This window comes from Phocoena phocoena, chromosome 13 (genome assembly GCF_963924675.1).
Source record: "Phocoena phocoena chromosome 13, mPhoPho1.1, whole genome shotgun sequence".
NCBI classification, from domain to species: Eukaryota; Metazoa; Chordata; class Mammalia; order Artiodactyla; family Phocoenidae; genus Phocoena; species Phocoena phocoena.
In genome coordinates, this window is record NC_089231.1 from 62,424,840 (window position 1) to 62,445,928 (window position 21,089).

The 21,089-nt window shown below is 40.6% G+C and overlaps 1 protein-coding gene across 1 annotated transcript in view; it reads right to left on the reverse strand.

The window, feature by feature from the left end:
• The window catches only part of PTPN2 (protein tyrosine phosphatase non-receptor type 2), a 77,261-nt gene that overhangs the window by 41,576 nt on the left and 14,596 nt on the right, over positions 1-21,089 (reverse strand). Inside the window, exon 2 of the mRNA XM_065889680.1 lies at positions 9,292-9,382. Coding sequence (XP_065745752.1) covers positions 9,292-9,382 — 91 coding nt within the window. The remainder of the gene's footprint in view (positions 1-9,291; positions 9,383-21,089) is intronic.

Below are 21,089 nucleotides of genomic sequence, written 5' to 3' on the forward strand. Positions count from 1 at the left end.
AGGGCGGCCCCCGGAGGTGCGGGCCCAGGACCCGAAACCCAGCACTGGTCTCCTGGGCCTCTTTCTCGTCCGTTAAGAGGAAACAGCCAGACTACACTCGTCCTTCTCCATTATTTCTACTGACTGACCCTCATTTATACTCTAAACGTGTCAAGTACAGAACTCCTCAAAAAGTCCTATTTTATCTTAAAAATTTACAGAAACTTAAAAATTCTACTTTGCTATGTATCTATATTTTAATATATCAACCACTCCTTCCCCCAATGCCCGTTCTGAGTACAATGGATGGTCCTGGAGGATGTACCCGGCTTCCTCACTGACTTAAGGGCTCTCCCTGCAGCCCCGGCACAGCTCCAACACCAGAGCTGTCCACGTGACGTGGTGGCTACAGGTGGGGTCTGCCGTGACGAGGCTCCAGCCCGCTCAGCGCCCAGGCCTCAGCCATCGGCATGGCCAGGGACCCTGACAAGTTCACCGCATCCCATCCCCGCCTTGCACAGTGCCCTACCCAGGACCCAGTTCAGGAAGGCCGTGAAATCCAGAAACCTGGAAAGACACTGGAATAACCCTCAGACCTGATCCCCGTCTCCTCTTTTGCAGGCATCACTCGTGTGGAGCGGCTTTATCGCGTGTGCAAACTCATGCACCTGCCACCACAAGCTCCTCTGTGCCCCCTTCAGAGTCTCTCTTCCCCGACCCCGTCCTGACCCAGTGATCTGCCCTCTCCCGTAACGGCGGCACCATTCCCAGAACGCTGTATAAATGGAATCACGCAGGAGGTAACCTTGAGACTGGACTCTGCTCAGTGGGAGTCCTCTGGGGCCCACCCAAGCTGCTGCAGGGCACGGGGAGCTTCCCACGGCAGGAACAAAAGAATCATGGTGTGTTGACCACTTAGCCACTGATGGACACTTGGGTCGTTTCCAATTTGGAGCTCTTACAAACAAAGCTGCTCTGAACACCCATGTTCACATTTCTGTGTGGACATAAGATCGCAATTCTCGGAGATAAATGTCCAGTAGTGCAGCGGCTGCGTCATATAAGGTAATCAAGAAGCTGCCACACCACGTTCCAGAGCGGCTGCACCATCCACCGTCCTCCGTCCTCCCCGCTGCACAGGAGATCCAGCTTCTCCATGTCCTTGGAGTCTGCAGCCCTGTCATTTCAACTCCTCTAGTATGTGTGTCACAATCACTCACCACCATGGTTTTAATTTGCTTTTCCCTAATGGTTAGTGATGTTTTTCGTGTGCTTATGTGCCATCTACGTTCATCATCTTCTGCCCATTTCTGAACTGGACTGTTTGGGATTTTTACTGCTGTATTTTCAAAGTTCTGTATATATTCTAGATAAGAGTTCTTTGTGGTTTATAAATATTTTCTCCCACTCTGTCCTCGTCTCTCCATCCTACTAACGGGGTCTTTCACAAAGCAAAAGTTTTAAATTTTGGTTTAGTCCAATTTGTTGATATTTTTTCTTTTATGGATTGTGCTTTTGATATCATGTTAAGAACTCTTCACCAAAAACTAAAAACGGAGATAGAACCAAAGGTCAAAATCCTAACAGTTAATGAGAAAACTTTTAAGTAAAAGAGCTGTCTACACAATGGATTTTGAGAATAAGTGCATTTAGTCTTTATTTTTATTTTTTTAATGGCTTAAAAAATTTAATTAATTAATCAGTTTATTTATTTATTTACGGCTGCGTTGGGTCTTCATTGCTATGCGAGGACCTTCTCTAGTTGCGGTAAGCGGAGGCTATTCTTCCTTGCAGTGCATGGGCTTCTCATTGCAGTGGCTTCTCTTGTTGCGGAGCACGGGCTCTAGGCACACGGGGTCCAGGAGTTGTGGCACTCAGGCTCCAGTAGTTGTGGCACACGGGCTCAGTAGTTGTGGTGCATGAACTTAGCTGCTCTGTGGCATGTGGGATCTTCCTGAACCAGGGCTCGAACCCATGTCCCCTGCACTGGCAGGCACTAGGGAAGTCCCACTCTTTATTTTTAAACTTTAGATGTGATGAGGAAGAATGTTAGCAAATATTTACAGAACAGTTACCATAACATTTAAGTTATATCTATACTTATTCTGATTACTATTATACAATAGTTTTTATCTAAGTGTGCTTAGCAAGAAAGATGACAAACACATTCTTGTCACGTATAAAAATGTTTTCATAAATTGAAAGTCTATTGTCTTGTAATTCTGAGACTATCAAAATGTTTATTAATTACTTGTCTGTGAATTTTCTGGATTATCTATGAAGAAAAAAACCACATAATTCATAACTGTAGTGGTTTTGAAACATGCCCACAGTTCTTTGTGACAACTCTCCCCTCTTGAACCCGGATGACATGGTACCTCGCCCTAATGAACAGAATGTGGTGCAGGTGATGTGTGACTTCAAAGGAGAGGTGACACAGGCAGTGCAGCTCCCGGCTAGACTCCAAGGATGCTCACTCCTGCAACTCAGGGGCTCCCAGTTAGGAATTCCAGGTCATGTGGAGATGCCATGTGCAGGTGTTGCAGCTGACAGTTTACCACTGGGTGAGGGTCCAGGCGACCCAGCCCGGCCACCACCTGAGCCATGCTGCCTGGGAGATGGTGAGCAAGACCCGCCTGCGTCCAGTCAGCCTCTCGATTCCAGACATGGCGAGTGACTGTTAGGGTCTGAGGGGGTTAGTTAGACAGCAGCAGTTTCCAATCCTATGCCTTCGTTTCTTATTCTTCTCTTACTGTAGTGTCTGGGACCCAAAGTACAATGTCAAGTGGAAGTGGTACTTGTGGGCACCCCTGCCTTCTCCTCGAGTTTTAAGAATGTTTGTAACACATTATCATTAAGAGTGATGTGACTGTAGGTGTCCTCTCATGTTAGTTACAGAAGTTTCCTTCTGTTTCTAGTTTAATACATTATTTGTTTTTAATCAGAAGCAAGAACTGACTTTAAATAATCTTTTTGCCTCTATCGAGATATTCATATGGCTTTTTCTCCTTTGCCTTGTTACTAAGGTTAATTACATTTATAAGACTGTCTAATTCTAAGCCACCCTTACATTGCTAAAATAAACTTAATACAGACACTACTGTATTCAGTTTTCTAACCTTTCTTTAGGATTTTTACATCTACATTCATGACGTAGATACGCCTGTAACTTTTATTCCTCTCACTAAACTTTTCTGGTTTGGACATCCAAATTATCTAATAGGCTCACAAAAGGAATTGAGGAGTATTCTCTTTTTCTGTTCTCGGGGAGAGTTTTTATTATTATTAAGACACGCCTGTTGGGACTTCCCTGATGGTGCAGTGGTTAAGAATCCGCCTGCCAGTGCAGGGGACACGGGTTCGAGCCCTGGTCCAGGAAGATCCCACACGCTGCGGAGCAACTAAGCCCGTGGACCACAACTACTGAAGCCTGAGCGCCTAAGAGCCTGTGCTCTGCAACAAGAGAAGCCACTGCAATGAGAAGCCCGTGCACCGCAATGGACAGCAGCCCCCACTTGCCGCAACGCAACTTACAGAAAGCGCCGCGCAGCAACAAAGACCCAACGCAGTCAAAAATAAATAAAATAAATAAATAAATTTATTTTAAAAAGACACACCTGTTAAAGCATCTAGTCCCAGTGTTTTCTTAGTGGAAACATTTTTAAAATTAATTTAATTTATTTAGCTGTCACAGGTCTACTTAGACTCTACTTCTCCTTTAATCTGTTGGTAAATTCTATTTTTCCAAGAGTCTGTTCCATTTCTTCTAACTGATCACATTTATTGCCATAATTGTTTGCAGTACTCTAGCTTTTTAATTCCTTTTACATCTGTATTGATGTTTCCCTTTTTTCTCCCAATGCTGTTTATATGCACCTGTCTCTGTATTTCTGGGGTTTCTGTTTTGTTTTTAAATATTTACTGTATGTATGTATGTATGTATGTGTGTGTTTATTTATTTATTTAGCTGCGCTGGGTCTTAGTTGTGGCATGCAGGATCTTTGTTGTGGAATGTGGGATTTTTTAGTTGAGGCATGTGGAATCTTTTTAGTTGAGGCATGCAGGATCTAGTTCTCTGACCAGGGATTGAACCCGGGCCCCCTGCATTGGGAGCATGGAGTCTTAGCCACTGGACCACCAGGGAAGTCCCTGTCTCTCTGGTTTCTATGTTTGTTTTATTTTTCTTGCTCAATCATGCCAGTTTATTAGTCTTATCAAGGAACTAATAATTTGGTTTTGTCTGGTCCTTTGATTTCTATTCTTCTTTTATTTTTGTATTATTTCCTTTCTGCTTTTTTGAGGGGGGGCAGTTTTATTCTGTTACTTTTACTCTAAATTGGGTTAGACACTTAGCACTTTAATTTTCAGCCTTTTGTTTTAATATAAACATTTAAGACAGCGTATTTTTTTGCAGTACTCTTTTTGCTGCTTTATTCAAGTTCTGATAAGTAGAATTTTACCTATTGTTCACTTTTAAGTTTCCATTATGATTTCTTCTTAACCCATGAATCATTTAGAAATCTTTAAATCTCCAAATTTATAGGAATTTTTATCTTTTTATTAATAATCTATAATTTAATTGCATTACGGTCAAAGAACATGGCCTGTAAGACAGTAATTCTTAAACTGTTTTAAGAGTTACTTCCACAGCCTAGTCAATTACAAATATTCCATGTAAGTCCTAGAAGAATGTGAATTCTCTAATTGTTGGAGAATAGGTTCTATATATAACATCTTATATATTTTTCTTATTAAATAAAGCTTAACTGTGTGGTCCAAATCTTCTACTTCTTTACTAATATTTTGCCTTAAGAAGTCTGTGAATGGGCTTCCCTGGTGGCCCAGTGGTTAAGAAACCGCCTGCCAATGTAGGGGACTCAGGTTCGAGCCCTGGTCCAGGAAGATCCCACATGCCGCAGAGAAACTAAGCCTGTGTGCCCCAACTACTGAACCTGCGCTCTAGAGTCTGCGAGTCACAACTACTGAGCCCACGCACCACAACTACTGAAGCCCACGCGCCTAGAGCCTCTGCTCCGCAACAAGAGAAGCCACTGCATTAAGAAGCCTGCACACTGCAACGAAGAGCAGCCCCCGCTCGCCGCATCTAGAGAAAGCCCACGCACAGCAACGAAGACACAACACAGCCAAAAATAAAAATAAATTAACTAAATAAATGAAAAAAAGTCTGTGAATATAGAATTGTCAATTTATTTCTGTAATTCTATTTATTTTTGCCTTATATACCTTGAGACTATTTTATTAGGTGAATACAAATGTCACAGCTGATACTGCCATGTGTATTCAGAGTAGCTCTGCCATTTGCTGAGATCTTTTTTTAGGAGGTGGGGAGCACAGAAAGCCTGCATGTCTTCCTTACTTCCTCCCCACCTAGCAATTTATTTAAAAAGTGTGTTTATTGAGAATCTTCTTGTTTTGTGGCAGTAAGAAACTATGGACTATCTAACCTGCCACATTACTGGAATCAGAAGTCCATGTGTTACTTTAAACACTGATGGATGAACCTTGAGGGCATTATGCTATGTGAAATAAGCCAATCACAAAAGAAACACTATATGATTCCATTTCTATGAGGCACCCGAAGTGATCAGACTCTGAGAAAGAGGAAGTAGAATGGTGACTGCCAGGGGCTAGGGGAGGGGGTAGGGTTTCAGTCACACAAGATGACAAGAGCTGTCATACAACAATTGTGCATACAGCCAACAACACCGTGATGGACACCTAAAAACTGTTTAAAGGGTAATTTATGGTATGTGTTTTTACCACAAAAACAAAACAAAACAAAAAACTACTCTTTCACCTCCTTTTAGATCAAATAGTAAACTGGGATTTCTACGTGCAAAGCAAATATAGTAAGGAATATTTCAAACTCTGGCAGCTGTCTCTAACAGTACAAATACAATTCTCAAAGTGATGACTACAACCTTTCTTTTCTCAACCAACCACCTTCTGGCCAATCTCTTCTACAATTACCTCATGGTTAAGTGAGACAAATAAGGCATCTTTTCAGTCATGGCAATTATACAAAGACTGTAGACTTCTTAAAATTCTTTCTATTTCAAAATACCCTTCTTTGGGACCTGCCTGGCAATTATACAAAGACTGTAGACTTCTTAAAATTCTTTCTATTTCAAAATACCCCTCTGTGGGACCTGCCTGGCTATCCAGAGGGTAAGACTCTTGAGCTCCCAATGCAGGGGGCCCGGGTTCAATCCCTGGTCAGGGAACTAGATCCTGCATGCATGCCACAGCTAAGAAGCCCACACACCATAACGAAGATCCCGTGAGCAGCAACTAAGACCCAGCACAGCCAAAATAAATAAATAAATAAATATCAGAGGAAAAAAAACACCCCACAAAATACCCCTCTTTGAATATGTACCTCATATTCATACCTTCAAATGTAGTTTCAAGCTGGGCATATAAGAATCACGTAAGGAGTTTGTTTAAAAATACATTTCCAGACTTGATGAATCAAAATCTAGAAATATCTGTGACTCTGAATTAAAAACAAACAAACGAAAAACAATTCCTTTTGATTGCTTGCAAACATGTCATTGTCTGCTTTGCACTCAGTATTATCTATGTTTATTTCCTGTATGGATGTTTAGAAATTCTTTATATGAAAAATAACTGCTGGTTTAAAATAGACTATTTTAATAAAGTAAAAAAAAAAAATTATCTTAAAAGCCGCCCCTAACTCCTTAAGCAGAGCTGAGTGCCTCTTCTCGGCTCTACCAGCACTGTGCCATCTCCTGACACACAAAGCACAGCAGGCACGTACACACACATACACCCCACCCCACACTGCACGTATGTTGTTGGCAGGCAGGGCGTGTGGACTCACGGTCCTCTCAGGCACAGCACAATGGCGGACATGCAGCTGGTTTTCAATACACGTTTTCTGAACCAAGTCAACAACTGTACAGGACTCTGTATAGAAATGATCTAACGACTCTCAATCAAGAAAGGTATATCAGCATCACCTCAGGAACTTTGAAAAAATACCTATTCCCAGGTCCACCTGGATTTAGTGGGAGTCACCAGCTCCATGACCTCCTCTCCTGTGTGAGGATAACACCCCTGGGAAGTGGTTGTTTAGATGGTATTTGGGGGAGGAGGACTTTGAGTGAAGTCGGTCAAAGAGAGAGGAAGCCTATTCCAAACGGGAATGACATTCGAAAACTGTTAAAAACAGGGCACGTTGGTGCCAAGTGAGTCACCAAAACAAACAATTTGTAGGAAAATGGCTACAAAAGGCCTTGTGTGGTAACGCTAAAGCACTTTAACTTTTCATAAAACTGAGGAGCATGACTGAAGACAGTAGTGGAGGACAGACTTGCATCACACAAAGATTGCTCTGGATACTGTGTGGGGGTCAGACGGAGGTGGGAACAGAATAGAGACCAGTTAAGAGGCTGCTGTAATAACCCAGGCCTGAACCAAGCCAGTATGAACAGAGAACAGATTTGAAATATACTGTGGAAATGGAATTATAATTACTTAAGTCACCAACCAGATGTGGGAGCTGAATGAGGGAAGAGAGGTCTGAGTTTCTGGCTGCAGCAAGTGTAGCCCTTATGAACATGGGGATAAAGCAGAAAGAACAGATTAGGGCTGGGACTGAGGGACTGTGGGGAAGGAATTTGAGCCTGAGGTGGCTACAGCACATCAAGACAGAGAAGTGCGTAAGTGGGTCTGTAGCCGAGAATAGAGACGTAGGCTGCAGATGAGATCTGGGGTCAGAAGCAGAGAGATGGCAACTGAACTCACAGAAAATGAGGCCATTCACACAAGTAGAAGAGGGGGAGACAGAGCCAGAGACAGAGCCCTGAAGACAAAGATAACTGAGGAAGAGAAGTTCTGAAAAGGCGTGATCAGCCAGAGAAGTAACAGCAAAATCAAGAAAAATATGGACTTAGGGAAGGAAGGCACGGTTGACAATGTCGGAAGTCACAGAGGGCTAAGAAAAAACACCGATGGAAAGTCCCTCATTGCATTAGAAAACTAGAAAGCGCACAGTACTTTAGAATAAAAGTTTCAGTGGGGAGGCTGGGGTAGAACCACGGCTGAAGAACGCGTGGGTGATGAGAGTGGAGAGAGACAGGGTGGTGCATGCTTCTAAGATTCTGTGTGTGTGTGTGTGTGTGTGTGTGTGCGTGTGTGCGTGCACATGCTTGTGTCTGTGTAGGTGACAAAGCGATAGCTGGAGTACGATATGGGGGTTGAGGTCGGAAGAGATTGGAGCACATCTGAATAATAAGGGAAGAGAGTTATTAGAAAGAGGTTGAAGCTATGAAGAAGAGAGGTGACGGTGGAGCGTGAGGCCCATGAGGAGGCACCTGGCATCGAACACAAATGCAGCACACCAGCAGCCCTAAAGAGGATGCCTACACTCACCCACTGAAACCAAACATGCAAATCCTCTGAGCAGTAAGGCAGCCTAATTCAATATCTGAAGGTGGGATCGATCAGAACAAAAATAAAATCACTTGATGAACACATTTTTAAAGCCCTGGTGTTACAACTGTTCACAAAACCCTGTGTCTGTGTGTGTGTGTGTGTGTGTGTGTGTGTGTGTGTGCGTGTGCGCCTGCACATACATGCACTCGCACGGCAGAATCTAAGTCCAACCACAGGGAACTGTTACATAAAGATTGACCTGCCCAAAGCCACTGTGGAAGCCACTAAAAGACTGTGTTCAGGACAGGAAACGTCTACAACATGCGACCACACGGGAGAAAAGCTGCAGGTCAGTGCGTGCAGGATTCCAGCTGAATTTAAAAGAATGTACATACACATTTACACAGACAAATACCAAAAGAATATAAACCCAATAGTATTTGCTTATTTTTAAATGATGAGAGTTTTTCCTTTACACATTTCTATGTTTTAAAACTTTTCAAGTAGTAGTGAATACACACTACTTTTGTAATTCGGGGGAAAAAAATTACACCAATAAATATTTTAAGTAATACTTATAAAAGCTATGGAATAATATGAAAAGAAGTAGATATATATGACTACACATATATGATTACAATTATTTAGAAAAGAGAGAAATCATATGTAAGAAAAAAGGCTGGTAAGAAATACATCAATTAATGTGTTGGAGGAGGAAATAATTATGGGCAATTTTCCTTCCTTCTACTATTTTGTGCCTTGAAATTTTTCTTTAAAGAACATATTTACATTAGTATGAAAAAAAAAATCACCATACTTACCAACCCTGACCTTTTCCACCATGTCCCGCCTCCTACGACACACACACCCACACCCCCCACAAGTACTTACATGGGCTTACATCTCTGTATCTGTTTCGATTTCTGTTTTCTGGAAACTTGGCCACTCTATGAGGATAGTCATGGGACTCACTGCGAATTTCCTTAAAATAACAAAAATATATTTTAATATTTCTCTTAAATTTTATATAGCAAAACAGATACTTTCCTAGCCAGTATAAAATAACTTTCAGGCTTCCCTGGTGGCGCAGTGGTTGAGAGTCCACCTGCCGATGCAGGGGACACAGGTTCGTGCCCTGGTCCAGGAGGATCCCGCATGCCGCGGAGTGGCTGGGCCTGTGAGCCATGGCCACCGAGCCTGCGCATCCGGAGCCTGTGCTCCGCAGCGGAGAGGCCACAGCAGTGAGAGGCTCGGTACCGCAAAAATAAATAAATAAATAAATAACTTTCACTGAGCACTTAGTATAGGTCAAGTACTATGCAAAGCACATCATCGACGTGACCTCATTCAATTCTCATAACACCAGTGGGAAAGATTATCTTCCCCATTTTGTATGTCAGGGGTGACAGGCTTTCAGGAGTTAAATGATCTACCAAAGGTCCCACATCTAGTGAGTGTGAGACCCCAGGACTGAACCAAGGTCCTTCAAGCAGAAGGCTCTGCTCTCATACACGTTCACTGCCCTGCCATGTTCAACACCTACAGCAACGTTAACAGTTCATGTGACAACTGAGGCAAAGGAGGAAGCTAAGGTTACCACATCATACTCAAATTTCCAACTAAACTCTCTGAATATTATCTACCTATATTTCAGAGCTTCTATCTTAAAATTTTAATCTATTTCTTTATCTTCATGCCATATAACTGTTACTTTATTCTGAGCCCAGGTATTCTCAAATTTTATTTCTAGAGCTACAAATGCTCATTTTAGGACCCTTATGGTTCTTGGTATTCCATTACAGAAGAACTTCTGTGCCAGTATGCCTGCACTAGGCACTCAGCTACTTGCTGTATCCACCATGACCAGCTTTTTCTCCCAAATGGAACATTATTCTAAGAATTCAGATAAAAACAGAAACATACCAAAAAAAAAAACCCAAAGAGTATGTATTAACAGCAAAAATTAATTTGGGCTTTTGCTCACACTACCATGTCTGGAGAAACAGTATTTTAAAAGTTAGGCACCAAGATTTCCCTGGTGGTGCAGTGGTTAAGAATCCATCTGCCAATGCAGGGGACACAGGTTCAAGCCCTGGTCCAGGAAGATCCCACATGCCACAGAGCAATGAAACCTGTGTGCCACAACTACTGAGCCTGCGCTCTAGAGCCCGCGAGCCACAACTACTGAGCCCACGTGCTACAACTACTGAAGCCTGCGTGCCTAGAGCCCGTGCTCCACAACAAGAGAAGCCACCGCAATGAGAAGCCTGCGCACCGCAGTGAAGAGTAGCCCCTGCTCGCTGCAACTAGAGAAAGCCCGCGCACAGCAACAAAGAGCCAACTCAGCCAAAAATAAAATAAAATAAATAAACCCATTAAAAAAAAAGTTAGGCACCAGGTAATTTTATAAATTAAGCATAAATAAGTTATTCAGGTAATTTTCCTACCGTCCTGCCTGCCACCACCCAACAGCCCTAGGATAGGTAACTTTCTAGCTCATATTTTTACCCAATGGGCCTTCTAATACCCAAGAGTAGGGAACAGAGACCACCTCTCGGCACAAGAAATCACAGCCTCTTTGTGCAAAGAGCATGGGGGTTCAACATATGTTGGTGCAGTCCTTTTGGAAAATGCAATCTGCCACACACACAGGAACAGAAACACACACATACACATGTTACAATTGTTGCTACTGACTTTTTAATGCTACTCTCACACCCAGCAATCTTGCTAAGCTCTCTAACATTTGGTAGCTGGTTCTGAATCTCTCGATACCAGCCAACAGTGATAATTCTGTCTCCCTTATACTTCGTATTTCTCATTCATACATCTTATTTCTTTTTCTTATCTAATTGCATTGGCTAGGACCTCTTATTCAATGTCAAATAGAAATATTTTCTCCCTGATTTTGAAAGAACTGCTTCTAAGGTTTAACCACTAAGTGTAATATTTGCTTTAGGTTTCTGGTGGATACCCTTTTCAGGTTAAGAAGGTTCCCCTCACTAACTTCTAGTTTACTAAATGTTTCTTTCACCATGAATGGGTGTTGAATTTTACTCAATGTTTACCCTGCATTCATGGATATTTAACTTTTCTCCTTTAATCTGGTAATGTATTGAATTACAATAATAGATTTTCATTTAGATATGCATTTAAGGTTCCTCCATGTCTTTTCACGGCTTGATAGCTCATTTCTTTTTAGTGCTGAATGATATTCTATTGTTTGGGTGTACCACCATTATTTTAAGATGTATGCATATACATTTTTAAGTTGAACTGACCTCTAATTTTCTTGTCCCATACAATTTATTCAGTTTTAGTATCAAAGCTCTACTAGCCTCATACAATAAGTTGGACAGAAATATTACCTTTTAGCTTCAAATACTTTTCCATGAAAGCATATCATAACAAATTACTGTGACTGGATGGAAAAAGAAATAAAGCTTCATTTCCACTGGTTAATTATAGAAGTTTTTAAGTGTCAAATAATAAGTTTTATAGGTAAAGTTAAACACATTCAGGTCTTGGCTTTTATCTGTATAATCTCAAACACTTCAGAGTCGAAACACTACAGAGTTCAAGTAATTTTATACTCCAAGTTAATAATTGATATAAAAGAAAACATTAATTTAAAACAATACTAAAACATGCACGTTGAGAGATCTTCTGCATCAAATGCAGAGAAAATAATTGACAAGAATAAGAAATTCTAAGAACATCAGGCAGGTGAGGAGAGTGAAGAAGTGCTCCAACACTTTGCTGCAGAGCGCATACTGCTGTAATGTTTCTGTGAGAACAATTTGATAAGGTTGTAAGTTTGAGCCACCAATTTTGCCTCCAGGAATTTATATCGCATACAGCCATATACCTGTGTGTACCAGGATGTTCACTGTATGTAACAGTGGAAAACTGGCAGCAACCTCAGTGCCCTGCAGGAGTAAAGCAGAGGTGAGGGGAACTGGGGGGGACAGGAGGGAACCAGGAAAGGGACACAAGTGCTGCAAACACTTGTGTGGGCTGGTCTCAAGGACACACTGTAAAAAAGGTATGAAAGACGTTGAGTAGCTCCCAACTCCATCCACTCAAACATAACTATGCCTGAGAACACAATGAATAATTCTAGAAGGAGTCAAAATACTAGTAACTTGTGGGGCAGAAGACTGGGGGACCGAACATCTAGGGGAGGGTAGAAATTTATATAACTAAAAATTTGCTTTAATAATAAAATATTTCAAACAAAAAAATATAGATAATAGGACACCCCATGTTCCCACCAGTGAGATTAAACATGTTACCACTTTTGCCATATTTGTTTCAAATTTCTTCTCTTAGAAAAGGTATAAAGTACATCAGACACAGCTTTTCTCTACCCTGCTCCTCTCTCCTTTCCAAAGTAACCTTCTGTCATTCTAACTGCTTTTTATTGGAAACCTTTTGTGTCATTTAAATTTTAAACCATACATTCACATATTCTTTAGTTTATATACTACTTAAAAATAAACTAGCTAAAATAGTAATAAATACTAGTGTAATATCAGTCTTAATGCTAATAAGTAGGTGTTTGTTTTTTTGGGTTTTTTTTTTTGCAGTACACGGGCCTCTCACTGCTGTGGCCTCTCCTGCAGCGGAGTACAGGCTCCAGACGTGCAGGCTCAGCGGTCATGGCTCACGGGCCCAGCCGCTCCGCGGCATGTGGGATCTTCCCGGGCCGGGGCACGAACCAGCATCCCCTGCATCGGCAGGCGGACTCTCAACCACTGTGCCACCAGGGAAGCCCTAATAAGTAGTTTTAAAATCACATCAAAAAGTTGTTGCAACATACAGATTGTGAAAAAACAGTTGCAAATCATATATTTGATAAGGGATTAATATCCAGAATATACTTTTTTTAAAAACTCCTACAACTAAAATATAAAATAATTTTTAAAAGGGCATTAAACAAGTCCTTCTTCAGTACTCCTGTTATGCTTATACACCCATTTTCCACAGTTAAGTCCATCTGTTGGTTGCTGTTTCCAGTTTTTAGCCTAAAAAACATTTTTTTTTAATGTACAATATAACTAATCATTACTGGTATTGCAAAAAAAGAATAGGGCAGGGCCCCAAGTACTGGGGGTAGGGAAAAGATCTTAATTTACAACACCATAAAACAGATACATTTTCTCAGTTACTTTTTTTTAAAAGAGAATTCTTACAGATTTCATTTTCTCAAATTTCTAATGTTATCATTATTTGTTCTCCTTTACCTTTCTTTAATTTCAGTGCATTTAGGAAGAACCCCAGTACTTTAGAAAGTAGCTCCAGAGCTACGTACTAGTTGCCTATTCCAACATCGATTCTTTCTTACTAAAGGTTTCTGAATGTATTTTCTGACTTACAAAGAGCCCAACTAAGAGCCTGTATTTCCCAGCCTCTTGTACAACTAAGAATAGTCATGGGACACAGTTCTGGCCAATCAATGGGAATAAGCAGAAATCACTAGGTTGGGATGCAGGAGAGCTTTGATGAAAAGGGCTGGCTCAGTTGAATACAGGCTCTGATGTGGGGGGCGAGGGGTGGGAAAGGGTAGGAGCTGTCTGGTGACCCCAAGGTAAAAGCACATCCTGAGGAAGGCCAAGCAGAAATAGAGTAGACTGGGTCGTCTATGACTTGATGGAGCCACAGTAACAGCTCTGGACTCCTATCTCCAGAATTCTCATCACACGAGAAATGGAAATCCCTGTTTGTTGTTGCCTGATTTTCTTTCCAAGCAGCTAAATGCAGGTCTCTAATACACACAGTAGAGCCAAATCTCAACAATAACTAGATCTGACACTGATGAGGCATTTTCAGGACTACCCAAGACACAAAAATAAACAATTTTATAAGCACTTTATGTGAGCAATAAAATACAAGGTGTTTCTCAAAATGGGGATGGGAAAGGCAAGCGTTGAACTATTCCCTAGATCTATCATATTCGGCAAAATAAGGCTCTACTGATGTTCTGATGCTGAAATGTTCCCCTCCTATAGCAGAGAGAACCCATAAACACTGGCCCTAAATACACAAAGGATGTCTCTGTTAGCAGTAAAACCTGTCAACCTCAGCAATGCTGACATTTGGGCTAGATAACTAACCCTGTTGCGGGCCCTCTTGTGCCTGACAGGACGTTTAACAGCAGCGCCCGGTCTCTACTTGTTAGATTGGCAGTAGCACCCCCTCTCCCAGATGTGACCAACAAAATTCTCTTCTGACATGTCCTCGGACAGCAAAATCTACCACCAATACACCCCACCAACACCCAGCTGAGAACCACTGTTCTAATCTAGTGCCCACTCCCACCTTTAATTAAAGCTAAATTTAAATGGGGAAGATCTTTGTTTTAAAAAATAATTTAACCAAAACAAAAATTTTAATCCTATTGATTTTTATATGATTTTTGCTCAAAAAAGCTAGGAATAATTGACTCACTAGTTATTTCTTTCTTAGTGGCAATGATCCAAAATGTAGCTAACTCATGCACAAATGTCTTTCATGGAGTTATTTATGACACTGAAAGGCTAGAAATAACCTAAATGTTCAATGTCAGAGAAAAGACTGGTTGTACAAATCATGGTGCATCCAAATGAATACTGTACAGTCATTAAAAGAAAGGCACTCATGCCAGTGGTCGCATAAACTCATACAGTCTCCTGGAATGGTAATATATGACATAAACAAAGGCATTAACAAACCAATAAATGGAACTGAGCTGCTATTTGGGAGAATAATTCATTCAGCTCCTCAGCTGTATTTGAAATTTACATACATGTGTGAGCTGACTATATTATGATTGCCCAACACCTCCTTTTCCTAAGGATTTGGAAAGGAACTCATGCAAATCTGACTTGTTCTTCCCTAAAGATAACTTCTCTTGCTTTTTCTTTACCCTGAATACTTAGAAAACTCATCAGAACGCATCCTGGTTTTTATGCTTTTCAAATATATTCCTGGTGGAGACTCTGACCTTGAGACTCAAGGTGTTCCTCAGCTCAGAGATGTTCTTCCACTACTACTTCAGTTATTGCTTCATCTGCCTCCTCTGCTCTCTCTTCCAGGAACTCCAATCACAGATTTGAGACCTTCCTGTGTTTTTTTTTTTTTTTTTTTTTTTTTTTTGCGGTACTCGGGCCTCTCACTGTTGTGGCCTCTCCTGTTGTGGAGCACAGGCTCCGGATGCACAGGCTCAGCGGCCATGGCTCACGGGCCTAGCCGCTCTGCGGCATGTGGGATCTTCCCAGACCGGGGCACGAACCCATGTCCCCTGCATCGGCAGGTGGACTCTCAACCACTGTGCCACCAGGGAAGCCCCTTTCCTGTGTTTTAAATGCTCTCTCACTATTCATTTAAAATACCTTTTTCCTAAATTCTGCAAGGTTTTTTCCCAAGCTAACTTGGTATTGTGCACTATCTATTCTGCTAGTGAGTCCTGAATTTTTTAACAGTCACATTCTGTAACTTCAAAAACTCTTTCCTGTTCTCAGCTTATTTTATTTTTACAATCTGCACTTGTCATATTGGGAATCTGAATTCCACTTTTCTCTCTTTTTTTATACTATTTGGCATACTCTAAATGATACAGTCTCATTTTCTTCAAGTGCTGAGTTTTTCGTATGTCTAGCATTTGTTTGTTCATCTTTACAGAAAGGATCAGCCCTTACCCAAGGTTTTGTGGACGCTCATACTGTTTACTATCAAAATCCTCTGAGTCTCAAATATGTGGGTGGGACCCTTCTCTAGTGTCAAATAATAATGTGGATTTTTTCTTATTACTGTGTTTTGGGCATTTCAGTGATCAATAAGAACAACAAAAAAGCTTCTACTGCATGGAATTAAAGATCTAGAAAATTATATCATTTTCTATTACTTTTCTTGCTGCCAATTTTTACTACTATTCGCACAATTGTCTCTGACAATTTTCTCTTTAAAATCAGACCTCAGACTTTTCCTTGGAACTATCAAGGAGCCAGTCTAATAAGTGGCATAAGAAAAGCATGCTCACATTTAAAGTAAACACAGGAAGAGAATTTATTTTTGCCTGAGGGCATAACAGTGCATGAACAGACCTGAAGGATGAGCAAGCAGATGTCAGGTCAACAAGCTGGGAAAGATGGGTCCAAGCAGAAAAAGAGCTGTGCAAAGTCAGAAAGATGTGAATGTATGTAACAAATGAATGAAAGAATGATTAACTGATGTCTTGCAAGAAGTATATAAGCAACACAAGACTTGTGGTACATGAGAGACGGAAATGCAAGACATGAGGATGAACAGGTGGAGAGAGATCAGATTATGCAGGCATTTGTTCATGCTTCACTCACCCAACACACATACAGGGATTCTGCAAATTATGAAGATGGTGTTGCAAATGGAGGGGCAGGGGGAAGGAAAGATGGATTATTCTACAAACAGTATGATAAAAGCAAGCAGTTATTTAGGAAAAAAAAACTAACTGATCAGGAACAAGACAAGGATTCCCACTTTCACCATTTCTATTCAACATAGTACTGGAAGTTCTACCTGAGCAATCAGGCCAAAAAAACCCAGTAGGCATCCAAGTTGGAAAGAAAGTTGTTAAACTATTTCTATTTACAAATGAAGTGATCTCATGTGTAGAAAACCCTAAAGAATCCACAAAACAACTGTTACAGCTAATAAATTCAGCAAAGTTGCAAAACACAAAATCAACACACAAAAATCAGTTGTGTTTCTATACACTAGCAATGAGCAATTCAAAAAAAAATGAGATTAAGAAAGCAATCCCATTTACAATAGAATCAAGAATACTTAAAAATAAACTTAACCAAAAAGGTGAAAGACTTGTACTCTAAAAACTATAAAACGTGGCTGAAAGAAATTAAAGACAACCTAAATAAATAGAAAGGTATCTCATGTTCGTGGATTGGAAGACTTAATATTAAGATGACAGAGCTACCCAAAGTGTTATACTAATTCAATGTAATCCCTATCAAAATTCCAATGACAATTTTACAGTAATGGAAAAACTCATCCCAAAATTCATATGAAAAGTCAAGAGACCCTGAAAAGCCAAACAATATTGAAAAAGAATAACAAAGTTGGAGGAATCACACTTCCCGATCACAAAACTTACAGAGCTAGAGTAATCAAACGCATATGGTATGGCATAAAGATAGACACAGATCGATGGAATACAACAGAGTTCAGAAATAAACCCTCAGAGGGACTTCCCTGGTGGTGCAGTGGTTGAGACTCCATGCTACCAATACAGGCGGCCCAGGTTCGATCCCTGGTCAGGAAACCAGATCCCACGTGCATGCTGCAACCAAGAGTTCGCATGCCACAACAAAGGAACCGGTGAGCCACAATTAAAGAGCCTACGAGCTACAACTAAGGAACCCGCCTGCCACAACTAAGACCAGGTGCAACCAAATAAATAAATAAATATTTTTTTAAAAAATAAAGGAAGAAACCCTCAGATCTAGGGTCAACTGATTTTCAACAAGGGGGCCAAGACCATCCAATGTGGAAAGGACAGTCTTTTCAACAAATGGTGTTGGGAAAACGAGACATCCACATGCAAAATAATGAAGTTGCACTATTACAATACACCTTACACAAAAATTAACTAAAGATGGATCAAAGACCTAAATGTAAGAGCTAAAACTGTAAGAAACTCTTAGAAGAAAACATACGGATTGAAAATCTTCATGATCTTGAATTTGGCAATGGTTTCTTAAATTATGATACCAAAAGCACAGGCAACAAAAGAAAAATAAATTGGACTTCATCCAAATTAAAGACTTACATGCATAAAATGACACTATCTAAAGAGTGAAAAGAAAACTCACAGATTGGGAGAAAATATTTATATACTGTGTATCTGAAAAGATATTAATAACCAGGATATCTATAGAACTGCTACAATCCAACAACAAAAGGACAATTAAAAAATAGGCAAAGACACTTGGGACTTCCCTGGTGGTCCAGTGGTTAAGATTCCATGCTCCCAGTGCAGGGGGGCCTGGATTCAATCCCTGGTCAGAATCCGCATGCCACAACTAAGAGCCCGCATGCTGCAGCTAAGACCCGGCACAGCCAAAGAAATAAATATTTTTTAAAAAAAGATAGGCAAAGACACTTATTAGAATGGCCAAAATCTAAAACACTGACGACATCAAATGATAACAAGGATGTAGAGCAACAGTAACTCTCATTCTCTGCTGGTGGGAATACAAAATGGTTCAGCCATTCTGGAAGACAGTTTGGTGCTTTCTTACAAAACTGCACATACAATCCAGCAATCATGCTCCTTGGTGTTTACCCAAAGGAGCTGAAAACTTATGTCCACATAAAAATCTACACATGGATGTTTATATCAGCTTTATTCATAATTGCCAAAACTTGGAAGCAACAAATGTGTCCTTCAAGGGTTGAATGGATACATAAATTGTGACACATCCAGACAATGGAATATTAATCAGTGTGAAAAAGAAATGAGCTATCAAGCCATGAAAAGACATGGAAGAACTTTAAATGCATATTACTAAGTTAAAGAAGCCAATCCGAAAAGGCTACATACTGTATGACTCCAACTATATAACATCCTGGAAAAAAAAAAACTACTGAAACAGTAAAAGATCAGTGGTTGTCAGGGGTTGGAGGGATGACAAGGTGGAGCATAGAGGATTTGTAAAAATACTCTGTATTATGCCATAGTGATGGATACATATCATATAATACATCAGTCCAAACCCACTGAATATACAACACCAAGAGTGAAACTTAATGTAAACTACGGATTTTGGTGATTATTATCTGTCAGTGTAGGTTCATGGGTTGAAACAAATGTGTCACTCTGGTGTGGGGTCAGGGGGTATATAAGAAATCTGCCTCTCAATTCTGCTGTGAATGTGAAACCACTCTAGAAAAGTAAAGTCTTAATTAAACACAAACCAAAAAAAGGCAAAGGACTTGAATAGTCATTTCTCCAAAGATTCAGAAATGGTCAATAGCACATGAAAAAGATGCTCAACATTCTTAGTCATTAGGGAAATGCAAATCTAAACCACAGTGACATACCTACTACGCAGGACCATAATTTTTTTTTTTTTTTTTTTTTTTTTTGCGGTACGCGGGCCTCTCACTGTTGTGGCCTCTCCCGTTGCGGAGCACAGGCTCCGAATGCTCAAGCTGAGCAGCCATGGCTCACGGGCCCAGCCACTCCGCGGCATGTAGGATCTTCCTGGACCAGGGCACGAACCCGTGTTCCCTGCATCGGCAGGCAGACTCTCAACCACTGCGCCACCAGGGAAGCCCGACCATAATTTTAAAAATGGTAAATAACAAGTGTTAGAATGTGAGAAAAGCAGAAACCTCAAACACTGCTGGCGGTAATGTAAAATGTTGCAGCCACTGTGGAAAACAGTTTAGCAGTTCCTCCAATGCTAAACACAGAACTATCATATTATCCAGCAATTCCACTTCTAGGTCCAAACCAAAAGAATTAAAACCAGGGACTCCAATGAACACTTGCACAGCAATGTTCATAGCAGTATTATTCACAATAACCAAAAGGTGGAAACAATCCAAACGTTCATTACCAGAGAAACAAAATGTGGCATACCCATACAAAAAAAATATTAGTCAGCCATAAAAAAGGAATAAGGTTGTTATAGACGACAACATGGTTCAACGTTAAAAACATTATGTTAGGTGAAATTATCCAGACACAAAGGAACAAATACTGTATGTTTCCACTTGCATGAGGTACCTAGAAGAGGCAAATTCATAGAGCTAGAAAGTAAAGCACAGGTTACCAGGGGCTGGGGGAGGAGGGAATAGGGAGTTACTGCTTAATGGGTACAGAGTTTCTATTTGGGGTGCTGAAGGGGTTTGGGAAATGGTGGTGATGGTTGCACTACACTGTAAATGGAATAAATGACACTGCAGAGAGGGCAGACAGCAGACGCAGGAAGAACTACAATTCTGCAGCCTGTGGAATGAAAACCACATTCACAGAAAGACAAAAGGAAAAGGTAGAAAACTATGTACCAGATGAAGGAACAAGATAAAACTCCAGAAAAACAACTAAATGAAGTGGAGGTGGGCAACCTTCCAGAAAAAGAATTCAGAATAATGATAGTGAAGATGATACAGGACCTCAGAAAACAATACAGACAAAGATCAAGAAAATGCAAGAAATGTTTAACGAAGACCTAGAAGAATTAAAGAACAAACACCTAGAAGACTTAAATAACAAACAAAAAGAGATGAACAATACAATAACTGAAATGAAAAATACACTAGAAGGAATCAATAGCAGAATAATTGAAGCAGAAGAACAGATAAGTGATCTGAAAGACAGAATGGTGGAATTCACTGCTGTGGAACAAAGAAAAAAGAATGAAAAGAAATGAAGACAGCCTAGGACAACATTAAACACACCAACATTTGCATTATAGGGCGTCCCAGAAGGAGAAGAGAGACAGAAAGAACCCAAGGAAATAGTTGAAGAGATTATAGTCAAAAACTTCCTTAACATGGGAAAGGAAATAGACACCCAAGTCCAGGAAGTACAGAGAGTCCCAGGCAGGATAAACCTAGTGAGAAACACACCAAGACACACAGTAATCAAATTGACAACAATTAAAGACAAAGAAAAAAATTTTAAAGCAACAAGGGATTAATGAAAA